The sequence below is a fragment of the Coturnix japonica genome, chromosome 4 (genome assembly GCF_001577835.2).
Source record: "Coturnix japonica isolate 7356 chromosome 4, Coturnix japonica 2.1, whole genome shotgun sequence".
In the NCBI taxonomy this organism is placed as follows: domain Eukaryota; kingdom Metazoa; phylum Chordata; class Aves; order Galliformes; family Phasianidae; genus Coturnix; species Coturnix japonica.
Genome location: NC_029519.1, coordinates 62373039 through 62391750, shown reverse-complemented (window position 1 = coordinate 62391750; position 18712 = coordinate 62373039). Strand labels below are relative to the sequence as shown.

General features: G+C 41.7%; 2 protein-coding genes across 4 annotated transcripts in view; one reads left to right on the top strand and one right to left on the bottom strand.

Moving 5' to 3' along the window:
• PDS5A (PDS5 cohesin associated factor A) overlaps nucleotides 1–4936 on the bottom strand; it is a 65023-nt gene extending 60087 nt beyond the window's left edge. The window contains exons 1-2 of one of the 3 annotated variants that reach the window (XM_015862389.1): nucleotides 4686–4936; nucleotides 3704–3874 (exon numbers count right to left, since the gene is read on the bottom strand). In XM_015862389.1, coding sequence (XP_015717875.1) covers nucleotides 3704–3874; nucleotides 4686–4712 — 198 coding nt within the window. In that variant the 5' untranslated portion in view covers nucleotides 4713–4936. Of the gene's footprint in view, nucleotides 1–3703; nucleotides 3875–4573; nucleotides 4591–4685 lie in introns of those variants that run through there. The other 2 variants (XM_015862387.2, XM_032444543.1) reach the window with 2 other exon arrangements.
• Nucleotides 4937–4993: 57 nt separating this feature from the next.
• The window catches only part of N4BP2 (NEDD4 binding protein 2), a 50571-nt gene continuing 36852 nt past the window's right edge, over nucleotides 4994–18712 (top strand). Inside the window, exon 1 of the mRNA XM_015862382.2 lies at nucleotides 4994–5078. The gene's annotated coding sequence lies outside the window, so the exon portion shown is untranslated. The remainder of the gene's footprint in view (nucleotides 5079–18712) is intronic.

The following is an 18712-nucleotide window of genomic DNA, read 5'->3' as shown; positions in this document are numbered from 1 at the left end:
GACTGATATGTATATGGAAAGCCAAGAGCTGCACTACAAACACTTCCCTTTTTCCTACATATCTCTCAAACACTTAACAAATTGTGTAGTTATCAATACAAACCTGTACTGAACTTGTACATCACACACCAGTTCTACTGAAAAAAAATATTAACAGCAAGATAAAAATGGGGACTTTACTAAAGTTTCTGCATGGCTGTCGCAAAGCAAGATGTTTGTTGAATATCGCAGACTTTGAAACATTGAAATCCAATCTGAAGTTTCTTCAGTACAGAACTGTCCCCCCAAATCAGCTGCCTTCTCTCCTAGGCCATCACAAGCATTTGTCAGCTCTTGTGAAGAACCAGGCAAGAAAATGAATCAGGCTAAAACTGATGCAGTAGTTTTTTTTTTCTACTAAGTGTTTACCCATCAATTTTACCACGAGGCAAAACAAAACACTTGTTGAGAAGATAGAGAACATGGGTAGGAAGACAAGCAGCAAAGACAGACACCTTTCAATGGCAGATCTCAAATCACCTTTAAAGGCTGTGAGAATCTCTCTGCATTTTGGTCTGATTGGGTTATTTTAAGTTTCTGTGACAATCAATTACACTGCTACTAACCCTACTCCTAATGATGACAAGGCTATATATAAATCACTTGAAAATATTCTCTTGTGACCAAGGAAATTTGCTATTTTACTGACAACAGCACGCAAGGTTTATACAAGTTGGACAAGGCAGTAACATATATTCAATCTTGAAAAAGTTTCAACAGTTGATTATTATAATTTGTTTTAACTTTGAGGTCACTGAGAAGTTTTGCAGGACAGATGCTGAGTGTCTCACGCTGCCTTTAACTACATTATAAGAAAAAATATAACACCGATATCACAATAGTTCTCAACTGGTATTTAGTTGCTGGCTTCATTTTAGGCCTGAAAAAGGACATGGGTGACTTGAATTATTTATTTTCCACTTGTATCATTCTATTAAATAAAATACATTATCTCACCCTACAAACCTTACTAATGTGACAAACATTTTGAGTTATATCTCTGAAACCAACTGCTATATAATGAACTGGTGCACTGTAAAGAGCAGTATTATCTGCCCCCAGTTTTTTTGTAGCCATTGTATTTTGCAGGGAGTTTCAGAACTGTTACTTGGTAGCTGCCTCATTTGTCCATTTAATAGATTCAGTTAAGCTCGGGCCATTTGTCCCCAGACATAGCACAGTACTGACAGAATTGCTTCTTTAATGGCTGAGATTCCGCATGGCATACCATCCTACACCAAGGAGGTACTGACCCAATACACTAAAAAACATCTTTGACACCATGAAGTACCTGAGCTCCTGGTGCTTCATACAACAAACGCGTGCAATCCAGAGGCTTTTCCTTTCAGTGCTGCTCAGAAGGCACATGCTGATTTGAAAATTCAATGCCTCCATCTTTGGGGCAGCGCTGTTATCATACATATATATCAAAACACTGCAAATGATTCTGGCCTACATTTTATCACCCACAGCCCGAAGCAGAAGGAGAGAACGGATAGGAAAACACTCTTTTTAGAAGTCCTTGGCACAAAAGCTGCTGCTCAGGCACTCTGGGACAGGTGCCCAGAATGTCTCAAGTTCCAATAATAAGAAAAGCCTTCATTATGAGTAGAAGCCTGGACACAAAAATACAGATGTGATATCAGCAAAGTTGCTAATATCAACACAAATCTGCAGCCAATTAAGTTGACTGTGCCTTTAGTTAAGTCAGAGAACAAAAATGTGCATGCACCAAGAACGGTGGCTATCAAAACACCAAGATACATTAAAAAAGACACACACAGCATCTTTAGGTGATCTTGGCCAAGGCAAAAACCCTACAGATGCAAGGATTGGATCAAAATGAGCCTGAATTTGTACATCTTGCTCAAGCTGGCTTCTATCAATATTTAAGGCTCTGGAAGCTCTCTTTAAACTGAACAAAACTTTTACATCCATTTCTATCAAAGTACTGTATTACATTCCACGTGCCAATGTGATTTTCTTCCTGTAAAACAAGTTGATATAAAGAAACACGGAATTGATATGCAAGGATTAATGCTCACTTTTAAGCAAAAATAAAGAAAGAATATTTGTTGGATTAGTTCTAAAAGGTACTGTTCTACTTCCAATTTTCTTGCTGTTTTGGGAAAGTGAACAATGGCTAAAAAGAAACCTTCAAACTCAGATTAAGCAATACCAGCATCAGAAGGAAAATCTTTCTTTGTTGCTTAAGCAACAATGAAGCTGCTACCAAACTATTTGCTCCCATTTACCATCAGTCTACAGTCTTGAGGTCAGCAGAATTCCTTAACAGCACTTGGTAAAGAATGAGAAAAGAACAGCTCCTCTAAGCCTGAAAGTCACATCTGACACACAAACAGGCAAATTCAATGAGATACATATGTATGACTTGGAATTCCTACTATTTGTTTTCTAGGATGGCATGGCTCACCAGTACAAGTTCTCCCATTAGAATAATAATAATACCCGTTTATCGTGAAGGTTTCAAAACTGCACTCCTGCCCATCCCACACGCTCTTTGATTCCAGGTCTCTGTCCTAACACAGCTCTAGGTTCTTCTGTAACAATACCCCACCGCAGTTTTGAAAACACCAGGTTCGACTCTTGCATTCAACAGACAAATTTCCCATCTGTAATTGGACGAGGTCAATTTTCATTCATTTCAATTTTCAAACAACTGACATAGGCCCTGGCTGCACTAAGAGCACAGAACGGTGCCTACTGTTTCTTCACATTTATAGTTCAGGCGCTTTCCACTGTGCTGAGCGACTGGGTGAGACCTCAATTTCTATCTTTCAGTCTTTGAGGGGATATGATTGTGATGGGAAACACATCAGCAGATAAGAGAATATTTCTGTTCTCAAAAAAACCACATCTCCACCCTGGGCACAACAATATTCTGGTCCAAAGACCATGGTGCTAACAAATGAGCTGTGCTAGTATTTGGTCAGTGCTTAATCTTCTCTGTTTTTGGCACAGTGTTGAGAAATAGTAGTACTGTATCATAGCATTTCATGCATCTATATGAAAGAAAACCTCACAGTCCTCCAGGATGCTGTCAAACAAGCAGAAATGGTGTGTTTACAACAATGATCCCTTTTGCTTATGAAAGTCTAGCAACTTTGACAAGCACCAGACACTTGAGTTGTATTAAACTGCAAAATATGATTAATTTTTACATAGGAATCAATTCCAAAGCTCCACCTATGAATTTCAGAAATTCACCTTCGCTAGGTATAAGCAATGCTGTCTTTTTTGTCCAGAATACCCTAAACTAGACCTGATTATTTTCCCCCACCCCATTGAATCTTGCTCTGCTGGAACCCAGGGATACCTCCTAGCTCATCAACAAATAGACTGGCAATATATCCTGAAATTAGCGATTATGACCCCACTTCAGAACCCCCTCCAACACCGTGGATGCATTTCATGTACAAATCAGCAGTTCTCCATATTGATTCCAGCTTTGAGAGAACACGTGAGGAAAGTCACCAACTAAACAACAATTCCTCCTATTTTGGATACAAGCAAGGAAGTAGCATTCATACGAATGTCTGCGGGTGGGGAGACATTTCAGCTATGACAGGAGAACTCGGGCAGTCCTGAGACACGTTTACTGTGCGAAGCAAAAGTTGCAAGAAGAGGGGCCAGGCCGGCCTACCTTTAACCGTTTCACCACCTCATCGTTGGTAATTTTGTCGGTGATCTCCTTCACTCCGGGCGGGTAGTAAATGATTTTACCATCGGCGGCGGGTTTTGGTTGGGCAGCCGGGAAGTCCATCCTGGCGCCGCTGCTCAGAAACTTTCCTTCTGCACAGTCCTCTACCGGCCTCTATCGGTCAGAAAACAAAAGTTCAGCGGAATGGCACCGACTTTCTAACCCTCTTTTTCCATTTCGAGCCCTCAATTCGCAGAAGGCCCCGGCCCCCGCCGCGCCGCCCGAGCCCCCGCCGCCGCCCGGCCGCATCCCGCCGTCCCGAGGCCGGGCCCGCCGCCGCGCCGCCCCCCGCCGCCCCGGCCCCTCCGCTCCCCGCCGCCGCCTCCTTTCATCGCGGGGCCGCTCCAGCCCAACACCGATAGTTGGGAGCCGCCGATTTTACAATGAAATTTCGGCCCCGATCGAAGGATGCCCCGGCCCCCGGGGACGGCGGGCGGCCGAGGCGGGGCGCGGGGCCGCGATGCCCGGCCCGCAGGGGGCCGAGGAGCCGGCACGGCGGCGCGGAGCCGGGAGCCGAGGCCTAAACAGTTAGGCCTCAAAACTATCGGGAGGCAGAGGAACCAACAGGAGAGGGGGGGGGGGAAGGAGGGAGGCGGCGGCGGCGATCGCAAACAAAACCCCCCCGCCCGCCCCCGGCCCCTCGCCCGGCCCCCCCCGGGCCGTGGGAGCCCCCCCCGGGGCTGGGGCCGGGCCGCTCGCCACTTTCCGTTTGTTCCCGCAACTTCACGGCCCAGCCCCCCCCCGGCCCCGCCGCGCCCCGCCGCCCCTCACCGCGCGCCGCCGCGGGGCCCACAAAGATTCCCCCCCACACACCGGGCCGGCCCCGAGCACGGCTCCCCCCGGCCGCGGGGAGGAGGACGAGGAGAAGGAGAAGGAGGAGGGGGGCGCGGGGAGGGAGGGACGCGGGACGCGGAGCCGCCTTTACCTCACGCAGCTCCGGAAGGTGCAGCATGGAGCGGCCTCCACGCCGGCCGCTCCTCGCCGCTCCGCCGCCGCCCCGCCGGCCGCTGCCCGCCCGCTCCCGCCGCCTCCTCCCTGCGCGGCGGTGCGGCGGCTCTGCTCGGAAGGGGGAGGGGGAGCTGCTCGGTGGCGGCGGCGGCAGCAGCGGAGAGGGGGAGGCTCCGCCGAACGCGCGCCGCGGGGACACAGTGCCGCTCTCCGTCCGGCCGGGGAAGAACAGCCGGGAGGAGGCTCCGCGCCGCGCCGCGCCGCCCCCTCCTTCTCCCCTCCCTCCCTTCCTCCTCCCTCCGCCCGGGCCCGGACCCGCAGCGCCGCCCAGGCGGGACGAACCCGGCCCCGAGGCGGGGTGAGGCCGCCAGTAAGTCGCGGAGCCGCACGCGGGGCGATGTGCGGGACGGGCCGCCTCGGCGCTGCCTCACGCTTGGCGCCTAAAGCGGCGCAGGGCCGGGGGATCAGGGGCCGGGGGATCAGGGGCCGCGGGATCAGGGGCCGCGGGCTCTGGCGGATGGGGCCGGCCGCTCCCGCCTGCCGAGCGGACACATGTCGGTGGCTGCGCTTCAGGTACCGCTCGGCCCACGTTTCCGAAGTGGGGATGGTGGCCGGGCTGACCTGCGTGGTGAATGGAGGAAGCGGTTAATGGTGGCACTGTGGCACGGAATGGCCTTTCTCCAGCCGGGTTTGCATCTGTGTGTTGACATCTGTGTGCTTTGCCTTTGCTGCTGGCAGATGAGTTTCTCAGAATGGGATTTCCGTGTATAAACCTCCGGCAGAAGGTTTATACCTCTGGAGGTGCAGACTGAAGGGGCCTTGCCACCACCCTCAGGGATTCCTTCCCTGTAAAAGGACTATGTACTGCCATATTCCTTCCACTTTCTGATATGTCTGGAAAGTCACTGACAAAGCGGGATCTATCCATCCCTTTTTGGCCTGTGTTTTAGGCCATGTGTGTCCAAGTACAGGTGTCCAGGAAGTACCATCCATTTGCTCATCCTGCTGATAATTCATGGTCACGGACCAGCTCTAAGTGTCTCATTTGCAGGACTGGCTGAGGGCACCAGAGTTGTGTGGAACAGAAGGGAGGTGATCCCTGCCGCTTGCAGGAAGGGTCCTGCTGCCAGGTTATGGGGAGTGGCAGGAGCATGAGGAGCTCTCAGGTACTTCTGGATCGTGTGGGCAGGAACTGAACTTTCTAGACTCATGCTCTGTTTCCTGCAGTGTCTTCCTGGATTGAGCTGGAAGCCTTTGGTGTCTGCAGCCTATGGAAACCAGCTCTAAAGGATGGTAGTGAAAATGGCTGAGAGCTGTGGGAAATGCTTAAGGAAGTCTAATGCTTTTGGGATCTAGAGTGGCAAAGGGCTTAGATCTGGTTCTAAGTGCTTGGTTTTAATAAAATAAGATTCCCTCCAGGCTTAAGTTGGACTAGGGAATTCACAATAGGCAAGTGACCCTAAGAGTGGGGTACAGAAGTCAGCTTTAAGGAAGCTGTACTGATTTTAAAACATAAATGATTGAGAAGTCAACTATTTAATGTTTCTTCCTAAACATCGGTGCTGTTTAGATTAGATTTTTGGAAGCGGGACTCAAACTAGCTGCCAACCTGTCAAAAACGGGCAAAAATACATATTGCCAAAACTATTTTACTTTGAAGGAACTTTTTGATCCTTACATTAGATACTTTGCTTCCAAAGCAAATGATGAATGTAAGCAATTTGATGTAGATTCCTCATTTTTAATATACTTATATTAACACAATAAATCAGAAACAAATTCTGGAAGATTATTCGGTTACTTAAAAAGGGAAGCATATATCAAGAACCTATATGAGCTGTCTGTAATTTAAATAGAAATAGAATGGAAGTTACTAAAAATAATACAAGACTCTTATACTCTTATACAACTCTTGTATTATAAGGTATGCATGCTGTGTAACTAATATGTAGTTAAATGGGACGGGTAAAAGATCTCAGTCAGAGCTAAGGATTACTTCTTTAATTGGGATTTTATCTTGAGCAAGCTGCTCATGTAGCTGAACACTTCACTGTGTGGACCGAGATCTCTGCATCTTTTTTGCAGGCTTCAGATAAAAAGTGAAGTTAGTCATTACTGTGGAGTAACGTTTAAGGATTCTTAATTCTCAGGATTTTGTATGTGGAGTATTAAAAAGTCCCAAAACGTGTTGGTAGAAAGCTGAGTGTTCCAGAAGAGGTTTATGGTACATTTCAGCTTGTACACACACAATTAGCCAGCAGCATGAGGAGTTTGGCCCGTCTTCAGCATCAGTGTTGCCCTTAGCTGCTAAACACAGATGAAGTTCTGCAGTAGGCCCTTCTGTCCCTGGTAAGATTTGCCTCTCCCTGACTGTAGATTCTGGTATCAACACAAAGCGCATCTTGCTGATGTACTGTAGTCCACAGCAGGAGTGTTATCAGATATACACTGTTTGGAAATGAATCTTAGGCAAATGATGATCAGCTAAGTTGCTGAGAGGAGTAGGTGCAAATGCTGTAATCACGGTCTGATTAGGCAGTGGCCCGTCTCCGCAGAAGAGGAGCAGCAGGATACGTACTTCTGCACCACCTGAAATTCTAACGGGCAAAAACAAAGTGTGAGGTTCTGATACCAGCCCCAATTAAGGGAGTTATGAACACTTAACTGCCTGTTAGTCTGAATACATGCATCTAGTTTTCTCAGTGTGCAAACATAAAGACTTCAGATAACCTGACCTGTGGTACTGTTAATGAACAGTCCTGAAATCTGCTGGCAGGTATGATTGCAGCTGGTAGTGTCTGGTTTGTTGCCTTTGCTTATTTGACCTTCACCCTTCTAATTTCAGAGTGCGGCTGAGATCTGACTTGGACTCTGCTGCTTTTACAGCTGTAGCCAGGTTCATATGATCCCTTGGGTTTTAATGGATGGCTCTGTCTAATAATAAGACCTGGTCCTCGCATTTTGCTGAGTCCTTACCTGGGGACATTTCTATTGGAATTTACTGACTTTTAATCTTTCCTCCACCTCTTTTTTTCTTTTTTCGTGGAATATATTTAATCCAATGTTTTGAGTGGTTTGTTTGTTTGTTTGTTTTTAACACACTTGTAATCTAAAACATAATTTATAGTCAAATTTATAGTCAAACAAAGGATGTTACATATTCTTGAGGCATATTTGTTCCACTTCTTTCTCTATGTCGTATAAAGGAAAGTAACAAGGGAAAAAAATATGTCTTTTTTTTTTGCTTGTAGGGGAAGTAATGCAGCAAAAGATTCTCAGAACAAAACAGCCCAGCTTTCATGTGTAACAGAAGAGCATGGAGTGATTTGATTAAGCACAGGGAATTCCTTAACTCTTGTTAAGTTAAGCGATGTGCCCTTGTTTCCAGGAACAGCTTAATGGTTGTTCTCAGGTCTTTGTTAGCACAGAAGGCGCAGATAGTGCTAATGATCGAGAACGAGGCAGTCCTATCAAGACCCTGCAGAGTATGGACTGCAAAATAAGTCATATCTGTCAGTCAGCTTAGCAAACAAGTAAGAAATTCTATCTGGTGGGTTAGCAAAGCACTTGTCTTCCTAATAATAGCCGTGCTCTTGAAAGGTCCTGCTTTGCAGACTCTGCAAAGGTGGAGCGTGGACCTTCACTGCTGAATTTTTTAAGTAACAAACAAATGGGTCAAAAGGAGAAAAAGCATTGTTGTTTTCAGCTCCAGCATCTAGCCAGTTTTCAGTATCTAGCAGATTGCTTTGTAGTTATGAACTTTTCTTCTTAATGAAAAGCTATTTATTTTTTCAATAATACAGTTTTTCTCCTGTGATCGATTTTGGTTCCTCTGAACTCAAAGTGAATTCAAACCCTAGAATATATATATATATATATATATATATATATATATTTGTCCTCAGCTGTGCACAAAAGGTTTTTCTTTCAGTTTTTTGACTCTGATTTTAGACCATGTTTCTGATCTCCTTTACCTTTTGTCCGTCAGTTCATTCTTTCACCTATGGGGTTGTACACAGCTCCTCCAGTTATAATTATAACCTGTATGTTTGCTGCATTAGGTCTTAAGAGAAATACTTGATGTTCGTAATTACATTTTGCAGCATAATGTACTTTGCATAAAAGTATCTAATTGTTTTAATTACTTGTTTTTATATAATGATGTTTTATACATCTTCTGTAAATGGAGAATGGTGGTTACACTCAACTGAGGTGGGTTTCTTAGTGTGGGTTGCCATAATGAAAGTGCTCCAAAGTGTATCCCATTCCAGTGGGTGTTCACAGTGAAATTATTCTCACTGAGGGCTGATAGAATCTCAGAATGGTTGAGTTGGAAGGGACCTTGCAGCCCACCCAGTTCCAACCCCCTACCATGGGCAGGGCTGCTACCCACTGGATGAGGCTGCCCAGGGCCCCATCCAGCCTGGCCTTGAAGGCCTCCAGGGATGGGGCATCCACAGCTTCTCTGGGCAACTTGTTCCAGTGCCTCACCACTCTCTGAGTAAATAATTTCTTCCTAATGTTTAACCTGAGTTTCTCCTCTTTTAATTTAAAAGCATTCCCACTTGTCCTTTTAATTACTATCTGCCTATATAAAAAGTTGGTGTCCCTCCTATGAAGTACTGGAAGGCCACAGTGAAGTCTCCCAGAGCCTTTTTCAGACTGAACAAGCCCAGCTTTCTCAGCCTTTTCTTCCAGCCTTCTGACCTTCTTTGTGGCCATCCTTTGGACCCTCTCCAACAGCTCTTGTGCTTGGGGCCCAATGCAGTGCAGTAGGGTTTTGTCCTGAAAACGTGGACAAAGCTAGGAGGAAAAGTCTTTCACCTTCATGTGATAAATGCAGCAAATATGGCTTTGGAACCAAGTTGTTTTGTTCAAAGCAAAATTAGGAGAATGTTTAGAAGACTCCTCAATCTATTACTAGTTTGGGGCATCCTCTAACTGAAATTGTAGCAATCTGTGCAAATCTTCTATGCGCCTCCCTTCTTGCAGTTCTCTATGATGAAGACCTGGCACTCCATTACTACATTCTCAAGGGTATTTCTGTCTCTACTCCCATTGTGTCCAAAGTTCATACATTTACACCTAGTCATTTCTGACAACTAAGTCTGCTTTTGTCCAGTAATACATTTAATAGGAGCGTTTATCTTCTTTTTCTGTACAAGAGATATGTAAGAGCCTTTACTTGCACCGCGCTCAAAAACTTCCATTTTCTTCCTGTCCCTATCAATAATTTCTCAGGATTTGCATTCATAAATTGCTACAGCAAAAAATGGAGCATTTCACCAGTTAAGTCTTTCTACTGTTTGAGGTGAAATGTCTTTTTCAGGCTTATATAAGGAAAGCTGTATCTGAAACAGCTGTTGTTCAAAATGTTGTGGTTTCTATTGGACAGATTCTGATCGGATATATTTGATCCCAGATAATTGAATTTATGAACAGTCTCTGTAGCCAACCATTAAGCATAATATTCTGTTTTTGTTAATTTAGTTACTTCTGGCATATTCAAAAACAGCTTGTATTTTTAACTAATTTTTATTGCTGCACAGTAGAAGGAGTTGTGAAGACATAAGACATAAAGACATCAGCCTATGAGTCCATTGAAAATACAGCTTTTCAGTTCTGAAATGTTCCTTCCCTAACTATATTTATTCGTTCATTCATCCATTCATTCCCAGCCAGGTTATAAGGAAATCTGCATTTATGACAACTGCAATTTTAGCATATGGCTATTTATGTTTGCTTGAGATTTTCTTGAAATCAAGACAAATTTGGGGATTTTCTAAGTTTATGGGACTGCTTTTAAAGGAATTACCACTGGGAAGACTGGAAAGCGTAGCCTACGGCAGCCACCTATGAGGGAGAAGATGATATGAGCAGTCTCCTTCTTCCCCCAATTAGATGAGAACTGTGCTATGGTCTGCTTAAAAATCAGGCTGTATGGTAGTGAAATTCTGAATAAGGCTTCTTCAGGAGAAGTGTTGATTATATTTGTGTTGTTGCTGCTCCTAATTCTTTTATGGATGCAATGCCTTCTGCTTGCAATAAAGAAAAGAATGGTACAAAACTTTACAAATGAGTATAAATCTAGAATTTACCATTATGATGAAAGAAGTAGATGTGATGAATGGATGGCAAATCTCAGAGCTATAGTGTAATGATGGGGTCATCTCATCATGATGGATAGATATGTTATGTAGTATTCAGAGTCTTCAAAAAGGGTTTCATTTATCATACTTGAGGAAGCATCAAAGTGTTTGGGTATGACTTGAAGCAAAAGAATCTTTACAGTTTGCCTTTGAACAAACTCAGGAAATATATTGATCATATAAGTTTATGCTGCTAGAAAAGCAGCTAATGATGATTCAGTCTGTGTGTTTTGTGCGTAGCTTGAGGAAGTGTTCATTAAAACCTTATACCATGTATGGTGCTACCCCCTTTGGGAACTTAAATGTAAAAGCTTATAACCATATTAAGTGCAATTTGAATTTACAAAAATAGAATAATATATTTGAATTCTGGAATTGTGTGGCAGTAGGTGAGAGAGGAAACTACATCAGATGATGTTTGCAGTAAAAGGAAAGCTCCAGTTTCTAAATGTGTTGGTGCGTAGTGATCAATAACAGCAATATTGGTGACTGAGTTCATTTCAGCTAGTGTTCAAATGGATATTTAACAAAGTGGGCCATGGATGGGTTTCTAAGGAGAGGACAGAATACCAGAAATTGAGCAGATGAAGCCAGAAGTAGGTTAGATAAGGCAAGAGCAAGCACAGAAGTGAGAAAGAAAGATATGAATGCTTAACAATACACGTGTTTGCAGTAGCCAGACTGTGAACCAAAGATTTGCAATGACTGGGTGTAGGAAAATCCATGATGGTAGCTGGCACTGGGCATGATCCTGAATGCCAGCAGAGGGGCTGCTGTTTGTAAAGAGGACTGGTATGTATCCACTTACAATTTTACCAGCACCTAAAACACTATTTATATCCTGTCTGTAATTGGCAGGGCAGCTCATATGTTCTCCATGTAATGTACTGTAACTACACTGTATCTAGCACGTAAACGTTTGCTTTCTTAAATATATTGGTACTGTTCTTTTTATCTTCCAGACACTGCATATTTATGCCTAATCTTTTGTGTTTTCAGTTAAGCACAGGCTAAAACTGTCAACCTCGTTTATCTGAGACGATTAAAAATGCAGACAAAGGCTTTTCAGCTAGCATGTGAACACTGAAGCTGCTACTTTATGTGTACCCAGCTTTTGTTTATGGGATGTCATTGATATGTACATGATCAATATTTTTAAAATTTCCTTCGAGATCTGCTCAGCAGCCATCTGTAATCCAGCGTGTGGAGAAGAAGCTGAGTGAGTCAGTTTCTTCATTGCTTTTCAGAGTCATTTAGCTCTGACATTGCCTTGATGCGCTAGGCTCGTATCCTTGCTTCAAAAACTGTAACAGTATGTTCTCTCACAGACCTTCATAGCAAAAAAGATTTAAATGATAAAATATGTTGACAAGCCTATTGGAGTTTGAACAGAGCAAGATCGGAGCAAGAACAGAGCAGCAGGGGGAGAAAACATTAGGTAGTAATTAGCAGTAGGTCCTTAAGCCTCCTAATCAGCTGCATATAACAAGGAAGAAATGTGACTAAATAAATACAAATGTGCTGACATAGTTTACAAATAAAACAAAAATATTTTACAGCTTCTGGAATTCAAGCTAACTTACATTAATATATAGTCTGCCTTACTAAACTCCAGCTCTGGGGGTTGTCTGTTTTCCTTAGTAAAAAGGATCCCCCCTTAACACACTGCGAGATATGAGAAGTGGGAACACAGGAAGATGTATGAATGAGATGAAGAAATGGGAGGAGCTGAGATGAGCGCACATGGTAGGGGATCTGGAGCTGTCTGAGCATGAGAGAGTTTCATAGGAGTAAAAAAAAAAGAGAGAGATGGAAGTTGAAAAAAAGAGCCCTGGGTGAACTGCAGATATATTTTAATTATCGTTACTTATGATCAGTAATTACACCATTGCCAAATTCAAGCTGATCTGAAGAAGCCAAATTCTGCACACGATATTATGAGATGTTCTGATATTTATAAAACTAGTTACCGTACCGCTGATATTTGCTTAATACCAAATTCCTTTCTAGTTTGCTCTGCATGTTAGGAAGATATGAAAAATCTTTTCTGCAACTGGCTGAAAGAACTTGGAAGATTTTTACAAATTAGAGCGTGCTGTTCCATATTCAATAAAAAAAAAAAAAAAAAAAAAAAGTTGTAATTTTCTTGCCATTTACATAGGGAGTTCCAGCTCAGCTTAAGACCTGCATCAGAATACTTTGTGACTTTTATTTCTACATACCTAATTGATGTTTTGGTGCTCTGAAGGTTAGTAAATGACTTCTTGCTATCACAGAATCACAGAGTGACCCGGGTTGGAAGGGACCTCAAGGATCATGTTAGTTCCACCCCCTGCCTGGCAGGGCCACCAAAACATCACATTTACTAGATCAGGTTGCCCAGGGCCCGTCCAACTGGTCTGAAACACCTCCAAGGACGGGGCATCCACAACCTCCTGGGCAGCCTGTTCCAGGACCTAACCACTCTCCTAGTAAAGAACTTCCTCTTGACATCCAACTAAATCTTCTCTCTTTCAACTTAAAACCATTTCCCCTTGTCCTGCTGATCCTGGGAAAAACGTGTGTAACAGTGGCAACAGTCAAACAACCAGATGATACCATCTGCTGGCCACAAAACAGCAAACCTGGCTATGTAGAGATAACAGGTAAATTAAAAAAGCTTGAATTGAAGAAGTGCTGTTTCTCTTCTATAAGTTCTAATAGCAGGTTTAAACAAAATCTATATAGGGATTTGCTTTTTAGGTGCCTTTAATCGATGCTGAATTTGAAAAGTAAATGTGTAATGTCAAAAATTGGCCAGTTTATAACAGTGACATAAGGATGTAATGTAATTCTTATTAAAGCTACCCATTGGTCTCTCTAACCATCACCACTTCACAAGAGAAGAGATCACACCTCAGTAATGGAAGAGGTGCATTGAACAAATGAATTGCTCCTCTTTCAATGTTATTTTAAGCCATGTTCTTTCTTCCAGGTTTTGGGGAACGTAGGCAACAGGAATCAGATCATTCGAAGAGTTCATTGTCCGATGATCCATTTGAAGAAAGCTTAAACATTTTTTACATGCTGGTTGTATTAACAGTTTCCTTTTTTTTTTTTTTTTTTTTTTTTTTTTTTTTTTTGCCTATTAAGATGGGCCCACATCCAAATTGCGACATCCTGAATTGTGTGTGAGCTAAATCTGGTTACAGATACAAATCTGAATATCATGAGCAGGGTGGAGCAGAGCTACAGATCTGACTCCCTCGGCCTTGTGACTTGGATTTGACATGAGTTTGGCATGTCCAAATTAACCCTATTTTTTTTTACAAAGCCCCTGAATAAACTGGAAACTTAAAAAGGTACTGTCATGTTTGGTATCTGAAACCATAAGGTGGTCTTTAGCTGCCTGCAGTGCTCTGAATTTGAGTTTCTTTTGATGCTGGTGTTATTCATTGGGAAAGAATGTGGCCCTGCTTCCAGTGACAGAGGGTGTGAAATGGTGTAAAGTGGAAGTAAAAGGTGGGTTATTTAGAAAAGAAAAAAAAAAAAAAACAAAACAAAAAAAAAGCAGGAAAGGCAAAAAAAAAAAGATAGTAGTTCCCCGTTCAGCAGTGACCAAATAACCATGGAGCCAGTTTCCTATCTAAGTAACTGAGATTCTGTCATGTGACAGTGACATGAAGTCACACACTGAACAAAGAATTTCCTTGGAAAAAAAAAAGAGGAAGAAATGTAGTCTATGATGCTCTTTTTAAGTGCTCAACGCTCCCTAATCCCTTCCCCCATCTCCTTGGCTTCTTGTTTCAGCGTAAGGTGTAGAGCATGCAAGTTATTCAAGTTTAGAAACTAGTTAGTGAAATTGAATTCATAAATGAGTGCTGGTGATTTCAGACCATAAAATGGATCCTAATTTATTTTTACAAGCAGCATGACTGAGGTTAAGCTTGAAGGTTGCTGTAGCCAGACAGGTTTTTTTGTAGAGCTGGTGGCTGAGGAACGTCAACACCACATGGGATGCACGTAAGATACTTATGTAGCATGTACTTCTATAGTGTAGAGTTTTGAACTCAGACATTTTTTGTGAAATACGCAGGTCTGTATTTCGAAATAAATCCTCTAAGAAAACAGTGCTGAAAGAAAGCAAATAGATTCTTATGCGTTTTGTAACCTGATGTTAGCAGTCAGTGGGAGGTAAACATTTATAAATCACTTGTAACTGGCAGGCTGTTAACTTCTGGGAAATGATTTGATCAGACAATGGAGCAAGTCTTTCTTGACAGGTAAAAGTGTTTGTTTGCTCAGATGGTATTAATAGGTTGCTGAAAGTAAAATTTGGGGTCATAATTAATATTACATCTACTTAGAAATTCCATTCTGCAGCATTCCAGGAGAATGGGAACACTGTGGGAGTTGGTCATTTTTTGTCTGTTTGGTTTTTAAATCTGGAATAACTAAAATGCTGTAATTTATTTTTAGTTGAAATATTACACGATCAAAAGAAAGCATTAACTGATAGCTTTAAAAACTTTTCTTCATAGTAAAGTCTAATTAAAATGTACTTTTTCAGTAAATGTCTCCAAGGGTTTGGTTCTGCATCTCAAAATGATTCGATCATATTAAGCAAACTTTGCATTTAATGTATTTGAGGAAATGCCCCTTTTTGCTGTAAGTAAAACGGTTATTCTAGGTGATGCATAATAACATACTGTACTGAAATCCTAATACAGGCAAGCTAGTTGGTAGGTTTCTCATGTTCTTCATGCTACTGGGATGAAGGTAAGCAGGTAGGAATATAAAATTACTGTAGTCTTCTAGTACAGTTTTCCCACTGAAAGAAACAAGCTTCTTTCCCTTTCTGCCTCTATCACCATTTGCCTTAAGGAAGATGCAATACAATGTTGGATTATTTGGATTTTGCTGGTATTGATTATACTAGAGACCTGACTCTGAATAAGGTATCCCAAGAGAAGTTCTATTCTGGAGTGTTTTGTTCTTGTAGCTCCAGTTTTCCCGTGAGTGGAGGCCATGAGTGATACTGTTCCTTGGAAATGTCTTCGTTCTCAGTCAGCATACTGCAATTGCTTTGTTAAAATCAGTAAGTAAACATCCTGGTCAAATTCCAGTTCAGGTAACAGCACTCTGCTCACGGAGTTCCTGCAGTTTCAAATAGATGGCATACTTTAGTCTGTTACCCTGTTCTGTGGTATTGGATGGTGGTGGTAAACAGCTGGTGTGTTGTGGCTCAGAGGTGTTCTCAGCTAACGTAGGTATAAAGTGGATCCCCTATGCTTTTCTTTATTGTTTTAAAACTGAGACATGTTGATGATAGTCAAGTTGCTGAAGTGTCAAACATTTATCTTATCTCTTTTTTCATCTTCCTGTTCAGCTTGTTCTAACTATTGTAGAGTTAAAAATGGTGTCTGATTTTTAAAATGATACAAAGTTTTGCTCCCTGCCTTGTTCTTAGGCCATGTCTTAAATAAACTGATATCTCGGATTATTGATATTAAATTTGCTATGGGATAGGTAAGATGTAGTTTGCCAATATAAAGTCAATGATAGCCAACAGATGAAAACATGACAGTTTCAATGAAAGTCAGCTTATCACTTTTTATCACACACCGGGGAGGCACATTCAGCACGGCTTGTTTTTCCTTTCTCCAGTTTGAGCAGATTGGGATGGATTTTTGATATCTGTAAAATTTGACATATCAGATTAATGAAAACAGCAGAGAATGTCCAATACATGAACGAGATTCATCACAAATCAAAACTCAAGTGTGAGCTTATTCCAAGTTCAGAAAGTCCTTGTGGCAGTGAGGCTTCTTTCAGCCATGATCACACTGCCTGCAGAAAAGATAAAACTAAGTATAATTCTCTATTTCTTGGATTACAGCAGTTGTCATTACCTCTCCCCATTCCCTTTCCAAACACCTAAGCACCTTTATATTTTCTTGCAATGTTTAATGTATCAGCTACAATATGCAAATTGTGTATTTTTCTGCACTCTATATTATATAGAGTTTCTTTTTAAAGTAAAAGGACGTTATCTGAATACTAACAATATGTCCCTTTAGAATGCCTTTTCAAACTATACTTGAAAAACTCATAAAATTACTGGTTTTCAGCAGTAAGCTCATCTGCTCCTTTGGTAGTTTACGGAAGGGTACATGAACCAAAGTGTTGGCTTGTTGACCATAGAATCCTGTATAAATATGAAGGTGCTACTTTAATACAGGTGCAGAAAAATATATTATTTGGAATGAAAAAATGTATACATGAATAATTTAACATTACTACGGTAATACTAACGGGACAGGTAATTTTTACAGTTAACTGAGGAGTCTATAGCTGGATGGAACAGAAGAGCAATGGACTTTAAGTACAGGAGTTAGATGTAGAGTCCCTTTATAGAGATCAAACACTATAATTCACTATGCATTTGACATAAATCTCAACAGGGCTGGAGGAGAAGAGATAACTGTGTGACTTAGTCTGCAAACATTTATTTATATAAAGCTGCTTGTTTTTGTTTTTGGGTTTTTTGTTGTTTTTTTTTTTTTTTTAAAACCTTACAGAATTAAGTTTCTACTTGAGAAATTGAATTCTGGCTGAGGGAAGAGTTATTTCTTGTAGAAGCACAAGCTCCAAGATCATAGACAATGTAATACTGAGTGGAGACACAGGCAGTCCAGAAAGCCAAAGTAAACGTCTTAAATCAGCATTAAGGTAAATCCATTGGGGAAAAAAAAAAAAAAGGCTACCTTTAAATTCTCTCCAACATAAGTGAAACCTAAAGATGGCAAGATGCAGTGAAGGGCATCTTAGCAAAAAGGGTGGCTTGTAGCACAGGGAGACTGGATCAACTTTTATGTTTATTACTGTGGGAACTGGTTCTGAGCTCTTCTCATCTCTCTTTTCTGGGAGATGGGAAACAACGCTGTAAGTTGGGGCTCTGTTTGTATCTATCAGAGCTCAGGTAAAAAAAATCTGAATGGTGATGACAGTCGTGCCATAAGTTCCTAGAAAAAAAGATTTCATATTTACTGCAGGCAAATCTGAATTGTTAATACAGCCCAATTTCACAGCTGCGGTATTTATTAGAGTCTATTCAGCACGTCAGCGTGTAGAAAAATAAGAATCTTTAAAACTGCCACAGTTAAATGCCTTTCTCACTACCTCAGAATGTTATTCAATCCAAAAGTCTACCTTGAAATCGTTCTTGCAAATCAGAATCTAATCTAATCTAATCTCTTTAGCTGTAGACCCTCAGAGGCAATATGAGCAGAGGGAAATCACAATTTGCTGAGTAGATTTAGGCTGTATAATCAGAAACATCAAAGGGACTGACATTTTCTCATATTTTTTATGGTCCAGACCTGGTAGTAATAATATTTTAATGTGAGTTATAACATAAGCAAGAACATAGTATTTTTACTTTGAGAAGGCAGGATTGTAGAAACAGAAATGGAAAATCTGTTGTGAAAGCATTCAGTGACTGACTGCTTGTGCCAAACAGCACAGATTACACGCTGTATGTTCAAGCCATTCCAAGTATAAACAAGCCAACTGTAGGCATAAGAAGAGAGGAATTAATAATAATAAAAATAAAACAAAAAAAAAACCAACCAAACAGTAGCAGATAAGTGATTAAGTTTGAAAAATGGTTGTGTGAAAACTCAAAGAAAGGCACAGATAAAGAATCTCTGTTACAGTGATGATAATTATCTAGATACCAACCCTGCTCCTCTTTAAAGCGTTAGCTGTTGTAGTGAGAAATCTGCCAGTACCCAAATTAGTCTGGCATTTTCATGGTGTCAAATACTGTAATATGTACAACTGGCAAGGAACAACATAGTTCCATGCAGCAAGT